Genomic DNA, 15638 nt, shown 5'->3' with positions numbered 1-15638 from the left:
AAACGTGCATCGATCCGAAAGTGAGAACGGACTTCGTGGTTTAGTTACCTCGAGGGCGTTGCGTAATCCGTGTTACACATCTACGAGGTATGTAATTCGTTCCTGGCTTGCAGTATGTACGGATCACACACCAGTCAGTGGCGGAGTTGTCAAATCGGATCCCCTGCGAAAGACTGGACGTCCTTTTCTCGAGTTTCTTGCGAGTAATAAGGTTGATACACTTGTACGGACGTACATACATACCTACGGATCCGCACTTGGTACAGATACACCACTGATCCATACACCATTTGCGTTCCAAAATCACCGCTGAGCAGCGTGAATAACATTCGCACGTCTGTTTCCTTCCGGCCCTCTCTGACAAGTGGTTTGTGGTCGAATCAGCCGCCACCTGAGCAGGCAACGTTGCTTGAGGCATTTCGTTTCGTCAATTATCCCATGTTCCATATTCTGTGCGTTATGTAGGTATGTAAGGCATTCCGTGCCTGGTGTCACTGGGAGGCGGGGAACAAGCTGCCTTAATCGATGTGGGGCACCGTTGACAGCCGTTTTGTGCACAGGCCATCCGCTTCAAGGCGCGGCTCAGGTGTGGTCCAACCGGCAGCCCAGACCGAGTTGGCGAATAACCAGCCTGGAGTGCCTGGTAGTTTACCCTACTTGAGTACTCCGTAGGCTGGCCGCGATACACTGGCCGAAAGGCGGATCTGCACACCCCACACCAGCACACCGCAGGGCGAGAGTTTGAAGAGCGTGCACGCGATTGACGGTTCACAACGTATCGTGCAATGAGGGCATACAAACCCCAACACGGTTGAGCTACCCGGACGTTGATGCCTCGACCGCGGAGCCGACCGGCGAATCGAATGCAAATTCCGGGAGCGTTGCGCGCGTCGAGAGCCTCGAGCGTGGAGGGCAAATGGCCGGGCCGTCCACCATGCTGAGCACCTCGGCGACTCCCACCCCGCGGCCTCAAGCTTCCCAACAGCAGCAGCAACAGCAGCAACAGCAACAACAGCAGCAACAGCAACAACAGCAGCAGCAGCAGCAGCAGCAGCCCGGAAATCCTAGACCGAGCTTGGAACGTGACGCCCTGCAGCCGACAGCCCCCAATGGCGGCCGCAACCTATCCGCCTCCGCCGTGAACTTCGCTTCTCGTGGCCCGTCCCTCAACCCGTCACCAATGCCTGGCAGCTTCAGCTCCGAGCTCCGCAGCCAGGCAAACCTTAGCCGCGCCGCCACCCGGCCTGATATGTTCCCCGCCCTCGAGAAGCTGGACGAGGATGGCGATCAGAGCCAGGAGACGACCATTGCCCACCTGCGCGAGGCCCTCGGCCGCGAGATGAAGATCAAGGAGGGTAGCGAGAACATGCTGGAAGCTCTGAACTCTAAGAAGGCCAAGCAGACCAAAGAACAGCGGCAGAGGGTCGAGGCAGAGCTCCACTCGTCCAACCAGCGCATCAAGGAGCTGCGGCAGAAGCTCACGGATGCACAGCGGGTGAGGGCCGCGCCCACTACCCCGACGCAGGCGACGAGGGGAGACGGTCTCTTCCCCGGCGCCAGCAGCTTGCGCTCCCCTCCCAGCGCTTCTCGGAGCGGTGCCGGGTCCGATGTCGACGAGCCGACCGAGTCGCCGACGTTTGCGCTTACCGAGATCCTCGAGGCCCTGGATGTCGAGGGGATGACGCCCGATTACTACGTTTCCAGGGCGAACAGCTTAGTCGATCTCTTCAAGCGGCACCCCACGCTAAAGTACGACCTGGCCTGGTCCGTGTTTGGCCTCCGAATGCAGGCCATGCTCCTGAGCGAGAGCCGGGAGGTTGTTGCCGCAGGATACCGGATGATACGATATGCAATTTCCGATATCAACTCCATCAGGAACATCCGTGCCCTCAACACCGATTATCTCGTCACATGGTACGTACGACCCTCCGTTTCTCCGAGAGGGCCGGGAGCTAACTCGTGGCAGGTCACTCATCAAGGACCGCAAGGCCGACGTCGAACGTGAGCAGGCTCTCAAGTTTGTACGCGCCTTCCTCGACGTCAAAGACGGAGTGCGTGAAATCTCGAGGGCCGTCGTCAGGGCGATCGCTGCCGCGGCAGAGGAGCCCGAGGAGAGGCTCCGGCCCATCTGTCTCGAGACGCTGGCCGAGATTCTAGTCCGCGACCCCAGGCTGCTGGTTGCTTCCGGAGGCATGGGCCCTTTGCACGAAGCACTGGCCGACGGCTCGTACAAGGCGTCCGAGAGCTTGACGGCCGCCTTCCTCTATCTCTTGGACACCCCTCACCGACGAAAGTATCTACGCCCTGGCCACGAACTGGAGATTCTCTTCACCGCCTTTACCGACGAGCTCTCCTCCAACGAGCGTTTTCTGAAGCAGGCAGTCAAGTCCGTGGCCTCGGCCTTAAGAACCTGGTCCGGGCTCATGAGCCTGTCCATGTACAACTTCCGCGCCATCCGGTCCATGATCACGAGTATGGTCGTTCAGGCCGGGCCGATACGGGAATCAATCATGGACCTCATCTTTTCCCTCCTCCGCATCAAGCCGCCAGCATGGGCCACCTCGTTCCTAGCCGGCCGGCGCCTCACCACTTACGGCCGGGTCGCGAATCTCAGGTCGACAAACACGAAAAGCGCCCAACCGGAATTTGAAGAGGACGGCGGAGAGCAGAACTTCGTGGAGCACTACACCGCCCTCTTGCTTGCCGTCTTCATCAAGTCGGGGTTGATTCCAGCCCTTCTCAAGCTGACCCAAAACAACGAGAGCGCAACCCTCAGGCGAAAATCGACCCTATTGATCGGGGAGGTCTTGAAGCTGGCCAGCCGCCTGCTCCCGCCATCCTGGAGCAGCGAGCTGCAGTTGCTCCCCGACCTGTTCATCTCGGCCGCTAGGCTCAAGGAGGAAGATCACTTCACCGCCACGGGAGTCGTCTACCAGATCAGCAGCGTCAGCAGGACGTTGTACCGGTCGTCGCCGTCAGCATACCTCCCTTCCACGCACCACCATATGGACCCGAACGCTCTCGACGAGCATCCCAAGGCCAGCACGGCGACGAACTTTGACGACGGGACGTTCCGGCAGCTCCTGCTTGAGTCGAACGTGCTCAGCAGTTCCAACTACACAAAGTGGAATTGGGACGTTATGACCAGGCTGATCGAAGGGCCCCTGACGAGCGGTAAGAGGCTAGAGGAGGCCATCAAGGCGTCCAAGTTTATCAAACGCATCATGAGCTTCTACCGTCCGTTCAAATATAAATTCTCGGAAACCAAGAGCTCAAGGAACACACAAAAGTACGTCCGAACAGGATGTTCGTTGATGCACGCCCTGCTCCAGAGCCCCGAAGGCGTCAAGTATCTATCCGACAACAAGCTGTTGCGCCAAATCGCCGAATGCCTGGCCCAGTGCGACCCAACAAGCGGGCTGACGGCCCAGGAACCCATGTTCTCCAAAGACCGGCTTGCCGACACGCTCTGTGGCGGCTATTTTCCCATGCTCGGCGTCCTGAGCGCGGACGTCAAGGGGATGCAGATGCTGGACAGGTGGCGCATCTTCAATATGCTGTACCGCATTCTCGACCTGAAGCAGCGGCCGGATCTCATCAAGTTGATGCTGTCCAACTTTGACTACTCTCTTCAGGGCCACCCGCGGGTGCTGCTGTCGAAGGCCCTGACCGCCGGGACGAAAGAAATCAGGATCTACGCGACCAACGCGTTGAGGAAGTATACGACGCACCCGCGGGTGGGACCGCATGGCTCGGAAGCCAGCGATTCAAGATGGGCCATTCAGCTCCTCGTGACACAGCTGTACGACCCAGAGATCGAAGTGTGTGCCACGGCCGTCAAGATCCTAGAGAAAGCTTGCAACACAAAGAACAACCTCGAGTACATTGTCGAGTGTCGGCCAGCGCTGGACCACCTAGGAGAGATCGGGGCCCCGCTTCTGCTGCGCTTCCTCTCCACGTCAATTGGATACCACTACCTCGACGGGCTGGACTACATCAGTAACGAGATGGACGACTGGTTTCTCGGCCGTAACGACTCGTACGTCAGCGTCATCGAGGCAAGCTTGGCGCGGGCTTTTATGGACCACCAAGACGACACCACGAACCGGATCAGCGTGTTTGACGAGCAGCAGGAGATGGAGGCCGACAGTCACGTACCGCCGCACTTTTACCGTGAGCTCACCCGGACGATGGAAGGTTGCAAGCTCCTCAGCGAAAAGGGTCATTTTGACGAGTTCGCCGCCACCATCCGCGAGTACGGCATGCAGTCGGACGACCCGGAGATGATGGTCAAAGTCAAGGGTTGCCTCTGGGCGGTAGGTAACGTCGGCTCGATGGAGCTGGGCGCTCCCTTCCTCGAGCTCAGCGACGTGGTCGAGCAGATTGTCAAGATCGCCCAGAACCACGAGGTCATGAGCATGCGAGGGACCGCCTTCTTCGTCCTCGGGCTCATCTCCCGCTCCACACACGGCCTCGAGATCCTCTCGGAGAACGGCTGGGACTCGAACACGAACATGCTCGGCCACTCCCTCGGCCTCTGCATCCCCTCGGACCTCTCTCAGCTCTTTTCCCTCCAACCTTGGGAGCACGTCCCCGTCACCGCCATCGATCTCCCCGACAGCCAAAAGACCGAGACGGTCAAGCTCCCGGCCGTGCCGTCCCGCCCCCGCTCCGAGTCGCTGATCAAGGCCCTCCAGGAGGCGGAGCAACAACAACAACAACAACAACAAGACGAGGGCGGCGCAGTCGGCGGGGATGGTCCCGGACTACTGCCGCCGCGCGTGGAGCTCGACCCGGACCCGACCAACCACCGCATCCTGGAGCTGGTCATCGACATGTCCAACATGGTGTTGTACCGGCGCGCGCGCAGCGAGCTGATGCAGATCAAGATGCAGCGGCGCGCCGCCGGCTTCTCGCAGCCGCAGCTGTTTCGGAAGGTCATGTCGCTGCTCGAGTCCCACCACTACCGGCTGGTGGACCGAAACATGATTGTGGGGTTGTTCGACAAGAGCGTGTTGAGGGCGGTCGTGTACGGGGAGGACAAGAGCCCTGATGGTAGTGGGACAAGGAGGGAGGACAGTGAGGACGGCGACGATAGTGAGGAGGAGGAGGAGGAGGATGACGATGATGATGAGGATGAGGATGAGGATGAGAGGGAGGAGAAAGGGAAGGAAGAGAATGTGGCCGTTAGGGGTCAAAGTGGGCGGGAGAGTGAGAGCAAGGCGGATGAAGAGGACGGTCAAGAAGCGGAGAAGGAAGGAGGAGAAGACGAAGAAGGTGATGAAGAAGAAGAAGAAGAAGACGAAGATAGCGACGGTGACGACGACGAAGAGAGCGACGACGACGACGACGACGACAATCAGAAAGAAGAGAGGGAGGAAAGCTCGGGTGACGAACAGCGCACGGAACGGCAAAGAAGTGTGAGCGAGCCGGCGGACACCAAAAGTCAGCGAGTGATGCGGGGGTATAGTCGGTAGCTGGTGACGACGACTCCATGATATACTTTCCATCTTCATTCTGGGTATCTAACACAGGAGGGGCGGGTGAGGCGAGAAGAAAATCAAAGCACTAGGCCGGCGTCGGTTGTATTCCAGACAAGGTGCGGGTCCATGGTGAGCTTGGTGGTTTGGTTATCAACCTTTTCATCTCGGTGTTGTTTGGCAGCTTGGTGCCGGGTTGCTAGGTTAGGTGCTGGGAGATGGGAATAGGGGCTGGCGTTTTGAGCCACTCGTCCCCGAGGCGTTTTGGGCATGTCCAATGTAGCATATCTGGACTCTGGCGGACCTGTGGTAGCCGTTCAAAGTTTTGGTGCTCATCTCGACCGTTTTGTGGCCATTATGTGAAATGTTAGCTGCAACCCCACTGTGCCCCCGCTCTGAGGGAAGTTGGTGTGCTGTGATCCCGAGCCGTCGACTCGGCAGCGTTTTGAGATTCAATTTCACTCATAACTCAATAACAACAACAACTTCCCGTGTCCCTAGAGCAACGCCCGCCATCGACACTTGGACCTTTGGGGAAGTGCCTGTTACAGGAATCAGGATGGCACCGGGAAGAGTCCTAGTAATTGCCGGCTCCGATAGTTCTGGTGGAGCGTACGTTTCGTTAATAACTCTTTTTCGCTCCCCCCTTCCCACAATCTGTCTCATCATCGCATCTACGGATTGGATGGATTAACTGACACACGCATCTTTTCTTCGCACAGCGGCCTCGAAGCAGACCAGAAGGTGATTGCTGCCCATGGCTGCTATGCCATGACAGCCACGACGGCGCTCACGGCACAAAACACGAAAGGGGTTTATGACATCCACCTTGTTCCACCCGAGTTTCTCAGGAAACAGATCGATGCCGTCATTGAGGATGTCGGGGTCGATGTGGTCAAGACTGGTAAGGTCTCGCTCCCCTTCCACACGACCCGTCGTCACCTGGCGCGCACACGCTCTAACAAACCAACGCTCAAGGCATGCTCGCCTCGGCAGAGACAATCGAGACCATCGCCGATGCTCTCACACACCACAGTGTCTCGACTGTCGTCCTTGATCCGGTACGACATCTCTGCCTGCCCGCTCGTGTTGCTGAAAGCGCAATGTTATTTTCCATTTTCCCCTTCTCCTTTCTTTCTTTCTTTCTTTCTTTTCTTTTCCACACATCACAACTTAAACTAAGCTTACGCGCGGGAACAGGTGATGATAGCAACAACAGGCGCCCAGCTCCTGCCCCCCGAGGCCATTCATGTTCTGCAGAGCCGCCTGCTCCCCCTCGCCACCGTCGTCACGCCCAACATCCCAGAGGCCCTGTTCCTGCTCCGCCAGTCCGACGCCGGACCGGCCGCCGACATCGGCGCCGTCAGCAAGATCGACGACCTCGAGGTCATCGGCCAGGCGATCCGCAAGCTCGGGCCCAAGTGGGTGCTCGTCAAAGGCGGGCATTGTCCGCTCAGGAAGGACGGGACCGTGGCCGAGACGGAGGAGGAGCGGGAGACGGTGGTGGATGTGCTTGTCGGGGAGGATAGCGCAACAGGAAAGGAGATCGTGGTGAGGCTGGAGTCGGAGTATTGCGCCTCGAGGAACACGCATGGGACGGGGTGTTCGCTAGCCTGTGAGTTTCGCCACCCCTCTTCCCCCCCCCTCTCTTTCTCTTCTTTTTCTCCCCTTTGCCACTTTTACCCATGCTTCTGTTGGTCTACTTCGCCAAGTGTATCGAGTGTGCTGCGATGATGACTGACTCAACTCTGCCGCGCGGTGTTACTGGTCCGCAGCTGCGATTGCATCAAACTTGGCCAAAAGGATGGAGATTCCGGCTGCGGTGCGGGCCGGTTGTAGATATGTCCAGGCCGGCATTAGGAGCGCCCCAGGGCTAGGCGGAGGCAACGGGCCGCTGAATCACTTTCACTCGGTTTATTCCCTGCCATTTTCACCGTGAGCGCGACCCTTTCTCCCTTCTCACACTCTCTCCCTGGGCAACCCGGAGCTATGACTGACCCAAATCCAGGGGCTACTTCGTCAACTACCTTCTTGAGCGGCCCGGCGTTGCCCCCGTGTGGGACAGGTACATCAACCATCCGTTTGTACTGGCCATGGGCAATGGAACACTGCCGATAGAGTCGTTCAAGGGATACCTGATGCAAGACTATCTCTACCTGGTAATGCGGTTCCTCGGTCGCTTCCCGCCGAACCCCTTGCTTATTTATTGGAGCAGAAACACTTTGCGAGAGCAAACGCGCTGGCTTCGTACAAGGCTAGTGCGATGAAGGACATCGCCGCGGTAGGTCCCCTCCATATTCACCGGACTTTGGGAACCATCTGGTCTGAGATCTTGCCTGCTGCAGTCTGCCGCCATCGTCACCCACATCTTTAAGGAGATGGAGCTACATATTGGGTATTGCCGAGGCTTTGGCATTTCCAAGGAAGACATGGAGAATACGGAAGAGCATCCCGGTAAGTAACCCTCCGGTCCCCTGGGGGTGCCACTTGCTGCAGCAACTGACACGGAACAGCATGCACAGCATATTCAAGGTGATGAGCCATCCCGAGGTCTGCGCGCCGCCCCGTTGCTGACCGAACAGGATAGATATGTTCTCGACATCGGGCAGTCCCAGGACTGGTTTGCCCTCCAGGTTGCCATCGCGCCTTGTCTCCTCGGGTACGGCGCCATCGCCAAGCAGCTGCACGCCGACAAGCGATCCAAGAGAGAGGGGAACGTGTATTGGACCTGGATCGAGAACTACGTAGCTGACGACTACGTCGCGGCTGTCAAGGCTGGCTCCGGTAAGTGGAAGAGGAACGAGAAGGAGAAGCAGGAGGAAGCGAAACCGCCGTGTGGACGATGGCTAATACGGGAAAAAAAGAACTGCTCGAGAGACACGCGGTACTCCAAAGCCCGTCGCGCATAGAGGAGCTGGTCGGGATATTCATCCACGCCACCAAGGTTAGTTTCTTTCTTTCTTGCTTGCCTTCTTCTGTTTCCTTTCTTTTCTTTTCCACGGGTTGACTGCGTAACGAGATGTGGTCGGGCGGCTAACATGAGGGTGCAGATGGAGATTGCCTTTTGGGAAATGTACAAGTCGCGTTGAAAAAAGGAACAATGTGTTCCGTACTTGCATGCAAGTGTGCTACGAGAGCAGTAGGATCGGGAAATCAAGATGCTTGACAAAACCCGCATATATACACCAGTATTGTTAGTACTTCATGGACTCTGTAGTACAGAGCGTACATACATACATTCATATAGAGTTCGGATTGCAGAGTACCTTATAGAATGTACTCCTTGTAATCCCCACACAAGGCATCGCCCTTGTTTCCTGGCTGCACTTAACTGCCTCAGGCGTTGTTTGAGGATGCCAAGCCTTTATCTGCCTTATCGCTATTTATCCCGGCTGCCAGCTGACAGGGGTGCCTGCCTGCAAAATATTTTCTGGCCTGGCCGCCAACCAATGCCCAGGGACCCAGAGAAAATTGCTGGGAGGCGACTTCTCGATGCCTTTTGCTTTTATTTAGTGGACAAAGATTTTCGCTTCGCCGAAAAGCTTCCTCTCTTCATCTTCTTCCTACTCGATCGAACACTCTGCCCATCTCAAGGCTCACCCCGCTCATTTCATTTTTGAGCGCGATACCAAGATCCTCGACGGATTCGCGACGCATTCCTATTTTGGGCGTGCCGTTTCTCGTTGATCAGGTCGCCATTACCTCTTCCGGGCAGATTCATCATCGCGACACTACCGCTCAACACGCGCAGCCGGTTTCCAAAGTGAGCCACGTCGTCAGCGCATCCATCACGCTTCACACATCCCCTCGACCGACTGTCGGCATTCGCATCGGCCAAGCATAATAAGCATGTCTTCATACGGTGGTGGCTACTCCCGCGGTGGCGGCGGGTACTCTAGCGGCTACGACCGCAACGGTGGAGGTTATTCCAATGGATACTCGTAAGTTGGCATCTTTGCGATTATGGTTGGGTGTTTTTCTTTTGGCGGTCAACTCCCACACTCAGTTGTTCCTTGTTCCCTCCCGTGAACTACAGTCGCTGACCTCCGTTCCAACTCTAGTGGCTCTAATGGTTACTCTGGCGGCGGCGGATATAGTGGTGGAGGTTATGGTGGCGGCTACGGTGGTGGCGGCTATGGCGGGGGCTACGGCGGCGGCGGCGATCGCATGTCGAATCTTGGTGCAGGCCTGCAGAAGCAGCACTGGGACTTGGACGCGCTTCCCAAGTTCGAAAAGTCGTTCTATCGGGAGCACCCCAACGTCGCCGCCCGCTCGGCCGCCGAGGTCGAAAAGTTCCGCCGCGACCACGCCATCACGGTGTCTGGACGCGACGTCCCTAAGCCGGTTGAGACTTTCGATGAGGCCGGCTTCCCCCGCTATGTCATGGATGAGGTCAAGGCTCAGGGTTTCCCTGCTCCCACGGCTATCCAGGCCCAGGGCTGGCCCATGGCGCTCTCTGGACGCGACGTCGTTGGTATTGCCGAGACGGGCTCCGGCAAGACTTTGACCTACTGTCTCCCTGCCATTGTTCACATCAACGCTCAACCTCTGCTCGCTCCCGGCGACGGCCCGATCGTCTTGGTCCTCGCTCCCACTCGTGAGCTGGCCGTCCAGATCCAACAGGAAATCACCAAGTTTGGCAAATCTTCGAGAATCCGCAATACCTGCGTTTACGGCGGTGTCCCCAAGGGCCCTCAAATCCGGGATCTCCAGCGCGGCGTCGAAGTGTGCATCGCTACACCGGGCCGTCTGATCGACATGCTGGAATCCGGTAAGACCAACCTCCGTCGCGTTACCTACCTGGTTCTGGACGAGGCCGACCGCATGCTCGACATGGGTTTCGAGCCCCAGATTCGCAAGATTGTCAGCCAGATTCGGCCCGATCGCCAGACTTGCATGTGGTCTGCCACTTGGCCCAAGGAAGTCCGCGCTCTTGCTGCCGACTTCCTGACCGATTTCATTCAGGTCAACATCGGTTCTATGGACCTAGCGGCCAACCACCGCATCACTCAGATCGTCGAGGTCGTTTCCGAGAGCGAGAAGCGCGACAGGATGATTAAGCACCTCGAGAAGATCATGGAAGACAAGGAGACTCAGAACAAGGTCCTCATCTTCACCGGAACCAAGCGTGTGGCCGACGATATCACCCGTTTCCTCCGTCAAGACGGCTGGCCGGCACTTTGTAAGTCACCCATCGCTCACTGGACGACGCAACACTCCTTGAGCACTAACAGCTTCTGCAGCGATTCACGGCGATAAGCAGCAAAACGAGCGTGACTGGGTCCTGGATCAGTTCAAGACGGGCAAGAGCCCCATCATGGTTGCTACCGACGTTGCGTCGCGCGGTATCGGTATGTCCCCTCCCCCGAACACCCCGTGCCTTCTCTTGAGGCGGCCTTCCAGCATCGAAGTGTGCTGTGCTTTACTCTTGTGTCTAGGGGCTCTCTTGATTGCGCGAACTTGCCTGACCTCGTGTCCGTCTGGTCTTCCTGAACGGAATCTTGGATTCGTGACGTAGCAGAGACGCTGTTCTCGAGGCTACGCCGTAATTCTTCTTCTCTTGTACCGTCTCTTTTGCCATGGTACAAGCGTAGAGTTGGCAGCTTTTGACCCTGATCAAGCTTGTCTCCAAGATTTCCAAAGGGCCCGAGGGTTTGGAGCTTTGGATCTCCCACCGGCATATTCACCGCAACGGACAGCCCGCCTGCCAAGGAGGAGAAGTACAGCCATCAAGGATCACGAGAAACATACTTAGCTATCCGTGTCATCCGCTACGCGTTCATGCTGGAACGCTGCTTGCGCACGAGCTGCTCGCTGTTGCTAACCATTTCCTTGTTTCAAGATGTGCGCAACATTACCCATGTGCTCAACTATGACTATCCCAACAACTCGGAGGATTACATCCACCGTATTGGTAGAACTGGCCGTGCCGGCGCTAAAGGCATAGCCATCACCTTCTTCACCACTGACAGTACGTCCGCCCTGTTCCCTTTCGCTCAGTGGCAGTTTTGCTGACATGCGCAACAGATGCTAAGCAGGCTCGCGACCTCGTGAGTGTTCTTCAGGAGGCCAAGCAGCACATTGACCCTCGCCTCGCCGAGATGGCTCGATATGGTGGGGGTGGGAGCAGCCGATATGGCGGCTACCGGGGCCGCGGCGGTGGTGGATACCGTGGCGGTAAGTGTGTACCGGTCCGTTCTTCAGTTCACCGGGGTAAGACATGCTGACAGCAGTCGACAGGCCGTTCTCAAGGCATCAACGGGCCTAACGCGATGCCTATCGGCAACCGCCGGTGGTAAAGCAAGTCAAAACAGCTGAGAGGTGCCGTAAGCGTTCGGCACGATCCAGATCTCTCGTGGCTGGTTTCTCGACCAGTGGCATTGGGCATTCGGTCACCACGGCGTTTCGCGTAGAGGGTTCGGCTTAGAGGATCGTTTCGTGGCTTTAGTGGCCAGTGTTTATTGTGGGTTTTTGTGTCGTCGTTACAGACCGGGACGGTATAGCTTTTTTCCTGATGCGTATCAGGTTTCGCCGACGACGGGAGGAGAGAAGATCCTCTTTGGAAACCTCGCGGTCGAAAAAGCTTACACACAGGGCCTTCACATCACATACCGTTAGGTTCGCATCGGCCGATCGTCATAAGTCGTGGCGGCCTCCATCATCGGCGATGATGGTCATTGACATGGAAGACGGAGTTCATTATGAAACCGTTGAGCTCGTCACTTAGCTGACCATCTTTCCTGTTGTTGGTCGGCCTCGGCCTTCCTGGAGAGCACAAAAGTTCATCCTTGGAGACACGGGAAGGGTGTCTTAGGGGGGGCTCTGATCTAGATAGGTTGAGGTAGCCTCGGTTGACGGAGGCAGTTCCTGTTTGTCTAGTCCGATTGATGATGACGGGTAGTCATTTATGTAGATTAATATGAGCAAAGTATCAACTTGAAAAAACGAAAACACCTACGTTTCTAGGTCTCAAATGCCGCGGATGTCGGTCAGCTCTGCTGCTCGCTGATTGTGGAACCGTTTCTCGGCGCCCAGTAGCACGTGAACAGCTGCCTGGTTTTGCCGAACCTGAGATACAAGCCATGGGGAAGAATGCCAACCTCTGACGAACGAGATATTACATCAAGATCCCGGCTGGGTATACCTCGGGACGGAAGCGCCCTGGAGGACCACGGAGGTCGTCGACAGACGGGGGGCATAGGTATTTTTTTTTTTTTTTTTTGCTGCTCTCAGACGGTGGCTTTCCGTCTCGGAGTTCCGTCCTTGTCTTTCTCCGTTTCCAGATATAGCATCTTTTCCCATTGGGAACACACGGACCCGGGCTGGTGCTCTGGCCCGCCGGGGGTTCCGTCCGGGGCAAGATGGGACGAGGCAAGGGAGGGAAATTAGCCCCCGGATGTTCGGCTTGTTGTCTTCTTGTTTAACATACCCACCCCCCGGGTGGTTGTTGTTTGCTCCTCGGTCCGGCGACCCCCCTTCTACACAGTATGTTCCTGGAAGATCGGTGGACCCTTTGGGCACACTGGAGGGACGGGGGCGGCCGCGGTCCGAAGTCCGCTATCGGCGGCGGTCTGCTTTTGCTGATCTTGAGTGGGTATTCAACATGGGGAGGAGGGGGGCCGGTTATAGTGACTGGGTTTGTATTGTACTCTATGTCTCGATCAACTCTCTTTCGTCGTGCTACGTTCAAACAGTAGTGTACTTGTAAATACACATGATGGGGTAGTCGCAGTTAATTTTGTTTTTCTGTTTTCGTTCTTTGTTTCGTTTTGTTAAACAGGAGAAGTTTGGGGGGAGGAGCTGGTATTCTCTATGTACAGAGTATGTTGCGGCAGACAGGAGGGAATATTAAAAGGGGAAAGGAGGAGAAAAGGGGTGCGAGTTGTTCTTGTTGAAGAAGGGGAGCAGGATGGGTTGTCGAAGAGGTTAAGAACCGAGAATGTCAGGGCCAGTTTCTGCAGTCTGCGGTAGAGCTGGCGGACTCCTTCGGCATCAACAATTCGTCAAGCGGAGGGCAGCTTATTTCTCAAAGTCCGTATTGCCGCAATACCTGATACAAAGCATCTTCTAAGACAAAAATGATGCTTGACAACTTAAAAATGGTCTAGCGAGGCACTCGGTTTACCCATTCCGTGCCCGTACGCTACTCTGCACGAGGAAAAAAGGCCGCGTATCCATGGACGGGACTCTGCCAAGAAGTTTCCTTGTGAGATACACCTGCTTACAGTCTTGCTTGCGATGGGCCGTTGGTATGAATCATGCTGACGCTGAGATCGGCGGCTGCTTCTACAACTACTTCGCACAACAAGGCTCGCTCTTTCCGTCATGCTCAACAAGGCTGGGTGCCTCATGCAGTGGCGTGTGCGTGCCTTAGGTATCGTGTAGGTGTACTGTAGTGAAATCCATACTAGGAAAGAATGAGTGCAATGGCCGACTGCCTTCAAGGCAAGGCTTCTTTCTCCTCTTGCACCCGCGCAAGACTTGATAGCTTCGGGTTAGCACTGAAGATCTGCCAGGTGGTGGACACCGCGCCCTCCCCCCCGGCATAGCTCAATGCTCAGAACTGGCCCAGATCGACGAACTATTTCTCCACCATCGCTCACTTGTCCTGCGCCCATTATCAATTCGTCAGACCCTTTGTCGCCTCACCCTCAGAGGGAACGTAAAACAGGTTATCGGCGGGCGAAAGGCACACGCAGGGACCATGCAGAATTTGATCGATGTGGCGCCACACTGGACTGGTAACGCAAACCAGTTGGTGTCTAGGAATCTGTACAGTTTTCAAAAAGGGAAATGAACGAAACGAAAAGGGAGAAATAAAACAGCGGGCAAGGGGAGAGATGGAGGGGAAGAGGAAGGGGGGGAGGTGTTCCGGTTTGGGAGGTTGGATGCCACAAGGGGGTGAGTGCATGAGACGGTGCCAGTGTCAGCATTCGGCCGAGCAATCTTGCCGAGCGAATGCGTGGCATGCTGTCGACGGTGATTTCGGTGAAATTTGCTCCCTCCATCTGGTCGATGCTGGGATGGGGTAGCGGAAAGCCTGGACTGTCCTCACCTTTCTCTCTCTCCAACCCCCCTCTTCCCTTCCCCCTCACGAACCAGGGCCAGGGTTCGAGGCCGCTGTCCAATGCTTTGCTGGTCGCGGTCGCAATCGCGTGGAAAGTGCCCTTCGTTTCGTTCCTAACCAGAGCAACATGCGTTTATTTTCTTGGCTCGACCACTGTCTTGGTGGATCTTCAGCATCCCATCTTCTTGTTACTGCAGCTGCAGTCGTTACCCGGAATTGCTTCGGGGCCATGCGCTGCGATTGAGTGGGGTTCTGACCAGCCAGCACATGGCTGGCAGCACTGTCTTTTGTACATTATTTGCAATGCGTATGGCCGGGCGAAGGGTGCGCATCAGACCAAGAACGTATCATGCCTGGCCCTCCAGCGGAGGCATGCAAAGGCATCTGCGGATTCCAAGGAGGGTGTCTCCATACTAAGTTAGCATGCAAAACATACGCAGAGAGGCTGTCTTAATAAGGGGGCACACCCCAACCAGTGAGAGGGAGGAAATGACGGTGAAGCACCACTGCCAAGCAGAGCTTGCCCGAGGACATCGTGGTGGGGGGAAGGAGAGGAGGGGGAAGGGCATCCGTGTTTGGCTGAAGTGGTTGGTCGCCCTCTCGCTTTGATCGAGCTGTGCATGATCGTTGGCCATCCCTTCATACTAGGTATGTATGTGCCCACATACACTACGCGTGGTGTAGCGGTATTGATATCCGTTATGGAGGTATGTAAGGTATGTGTATGTATCTATTTATGTATGTACGTACAATACACCGCGCAGCAAGCCCGTAGCAAGAACTGAAAAGGTGGCTGGAAAATAGAGAGTTGGAACAAGCTTACCAGGTGCCCGGTACTGTTGCACAAATGGCTCAAAAAGTGTCTTGAACGCAACGCAACACGCTGCTGACCCATGACGTCGATGGCGTGAGGTCCGGGGAGAGACTGCAAGGGAGGGCCAGAGGGAGCAGATGCAGCAGCTCCTTTTGGGCAGCCGGCGGCAACGAAACAGTTGCATCAGTTGGCTCGAGACTAAGATCTCGCGCTACCACAACGACACGTGCGAAACATGATTGCATGACGCCAGGGCGAGCCGTCGTGACAGCCGCAT

General features: G+C 56.4%; 4 protein-coding genes across 4 annotated transcripts; all 4 read left to right on the top strand.

Annotated features, from left to right (window-relative positions):
* Positions 1-525: 525 nt before the first annotated feature.
* MYCTH_2138808 (uncharacterized protein) lies at positions 526-5587 on the top strand (the record flags this gene model as incomplete). Its single annotated transcript, XM_003662573.1, has 3 exons — positions 526-636; positions 791-1914; positions 2069-5587. 3 exons carry the CDS (start codon positions 526-528, stop codon positions 5475-5477), a joined length of 4644 nt encoding a protein of 1547 aa, XP_003662621.1. The 3' UTR covers positions 5478-5587.
* Positions 5588-5899: 312 nt separating this feature from the next.
* On the top strand, positions 5900-8805 carry MYCTH_2303459 (uncharacterized protein). Its single transcript, XM_003662572.1, has 12 exons — positions 5900-6092; positions 6203-6384; positions 6459-6541; positions 6681-7095; positions 7256-7415; positions 7489-7639; positions 7693-7761; positions 7826-7934; positions 7994-8012; positions 8068-8264; positions 8345-8424; positions 8531-8805. The coding sequence occupies exons 1-12, from the start codon at positions 6040-6042 to the stop codon at positions 8567-8569; spliced, it is 1557 nt and encodes a 518-aa protein (XP_003662620.1). The 5' UTR covers positions 5900-6039; the 3' UTR covers positions 8570-8805.
* A 410-nt stretch (positions 8806-9215) lies between these two features.
* Positions 9216-11887, top strand: MYCTH_2303449 (uncharacterized protein). Its single transcript, XM_003662571.1, has 6 exons — positions 9216-9421; positions 9542-10662; positions 10724-10831; positions 11323-11451; positions 11508-11657; positions 11721-11887. Exons 1-6 carry the CDS (start codon positions 9330-9332, stop codon positions 11777-11779), a joined length of 1659 nt encoding a protein of 552 aa, XP_003662619.1. The 5' UTR covers positions 9216-9329; the 3' UTR covers positions 11780-11887.
* A 2445-nt stretch (positions 11888-14332) lies between these two features.
* On the top strand, positions 14333-15068 carry MYCTH_2303448 (uncharacterized protein; the record flags this gene model as incomplete). Its single annotated transcript, XM_003662570.1, has 1 exon — positions 14333-15068. A coding segment is annotated over exon 1 (469 nt), but the record flags the coding sequence as incomplete, so codon positions are not given.
* Between the last annotated feature and the right edge of the window lie 570 nt (positions 15069-15638).

The sequence above is a fragment of the Thermothelomyces thermophilus genome, chromosome 3 (genome assembly GCF_000226095.1).
Source record: "Thermothelomyces thermophilus ATCC 42464 chromosome 3, complete sequence".
In the NCBI taxonomy this organism is placed as follows: domain Eukaryota; kingdom Fungi; phylum Ascomycota; class Sordariomycetes; order Sordariales; family Chaetomiaceae; genus Thermothelomyces; species Thermothelomyces thermophilus.
This window is presented reverse-complemented; position numbering and strand designations above follow the sequence as displayed.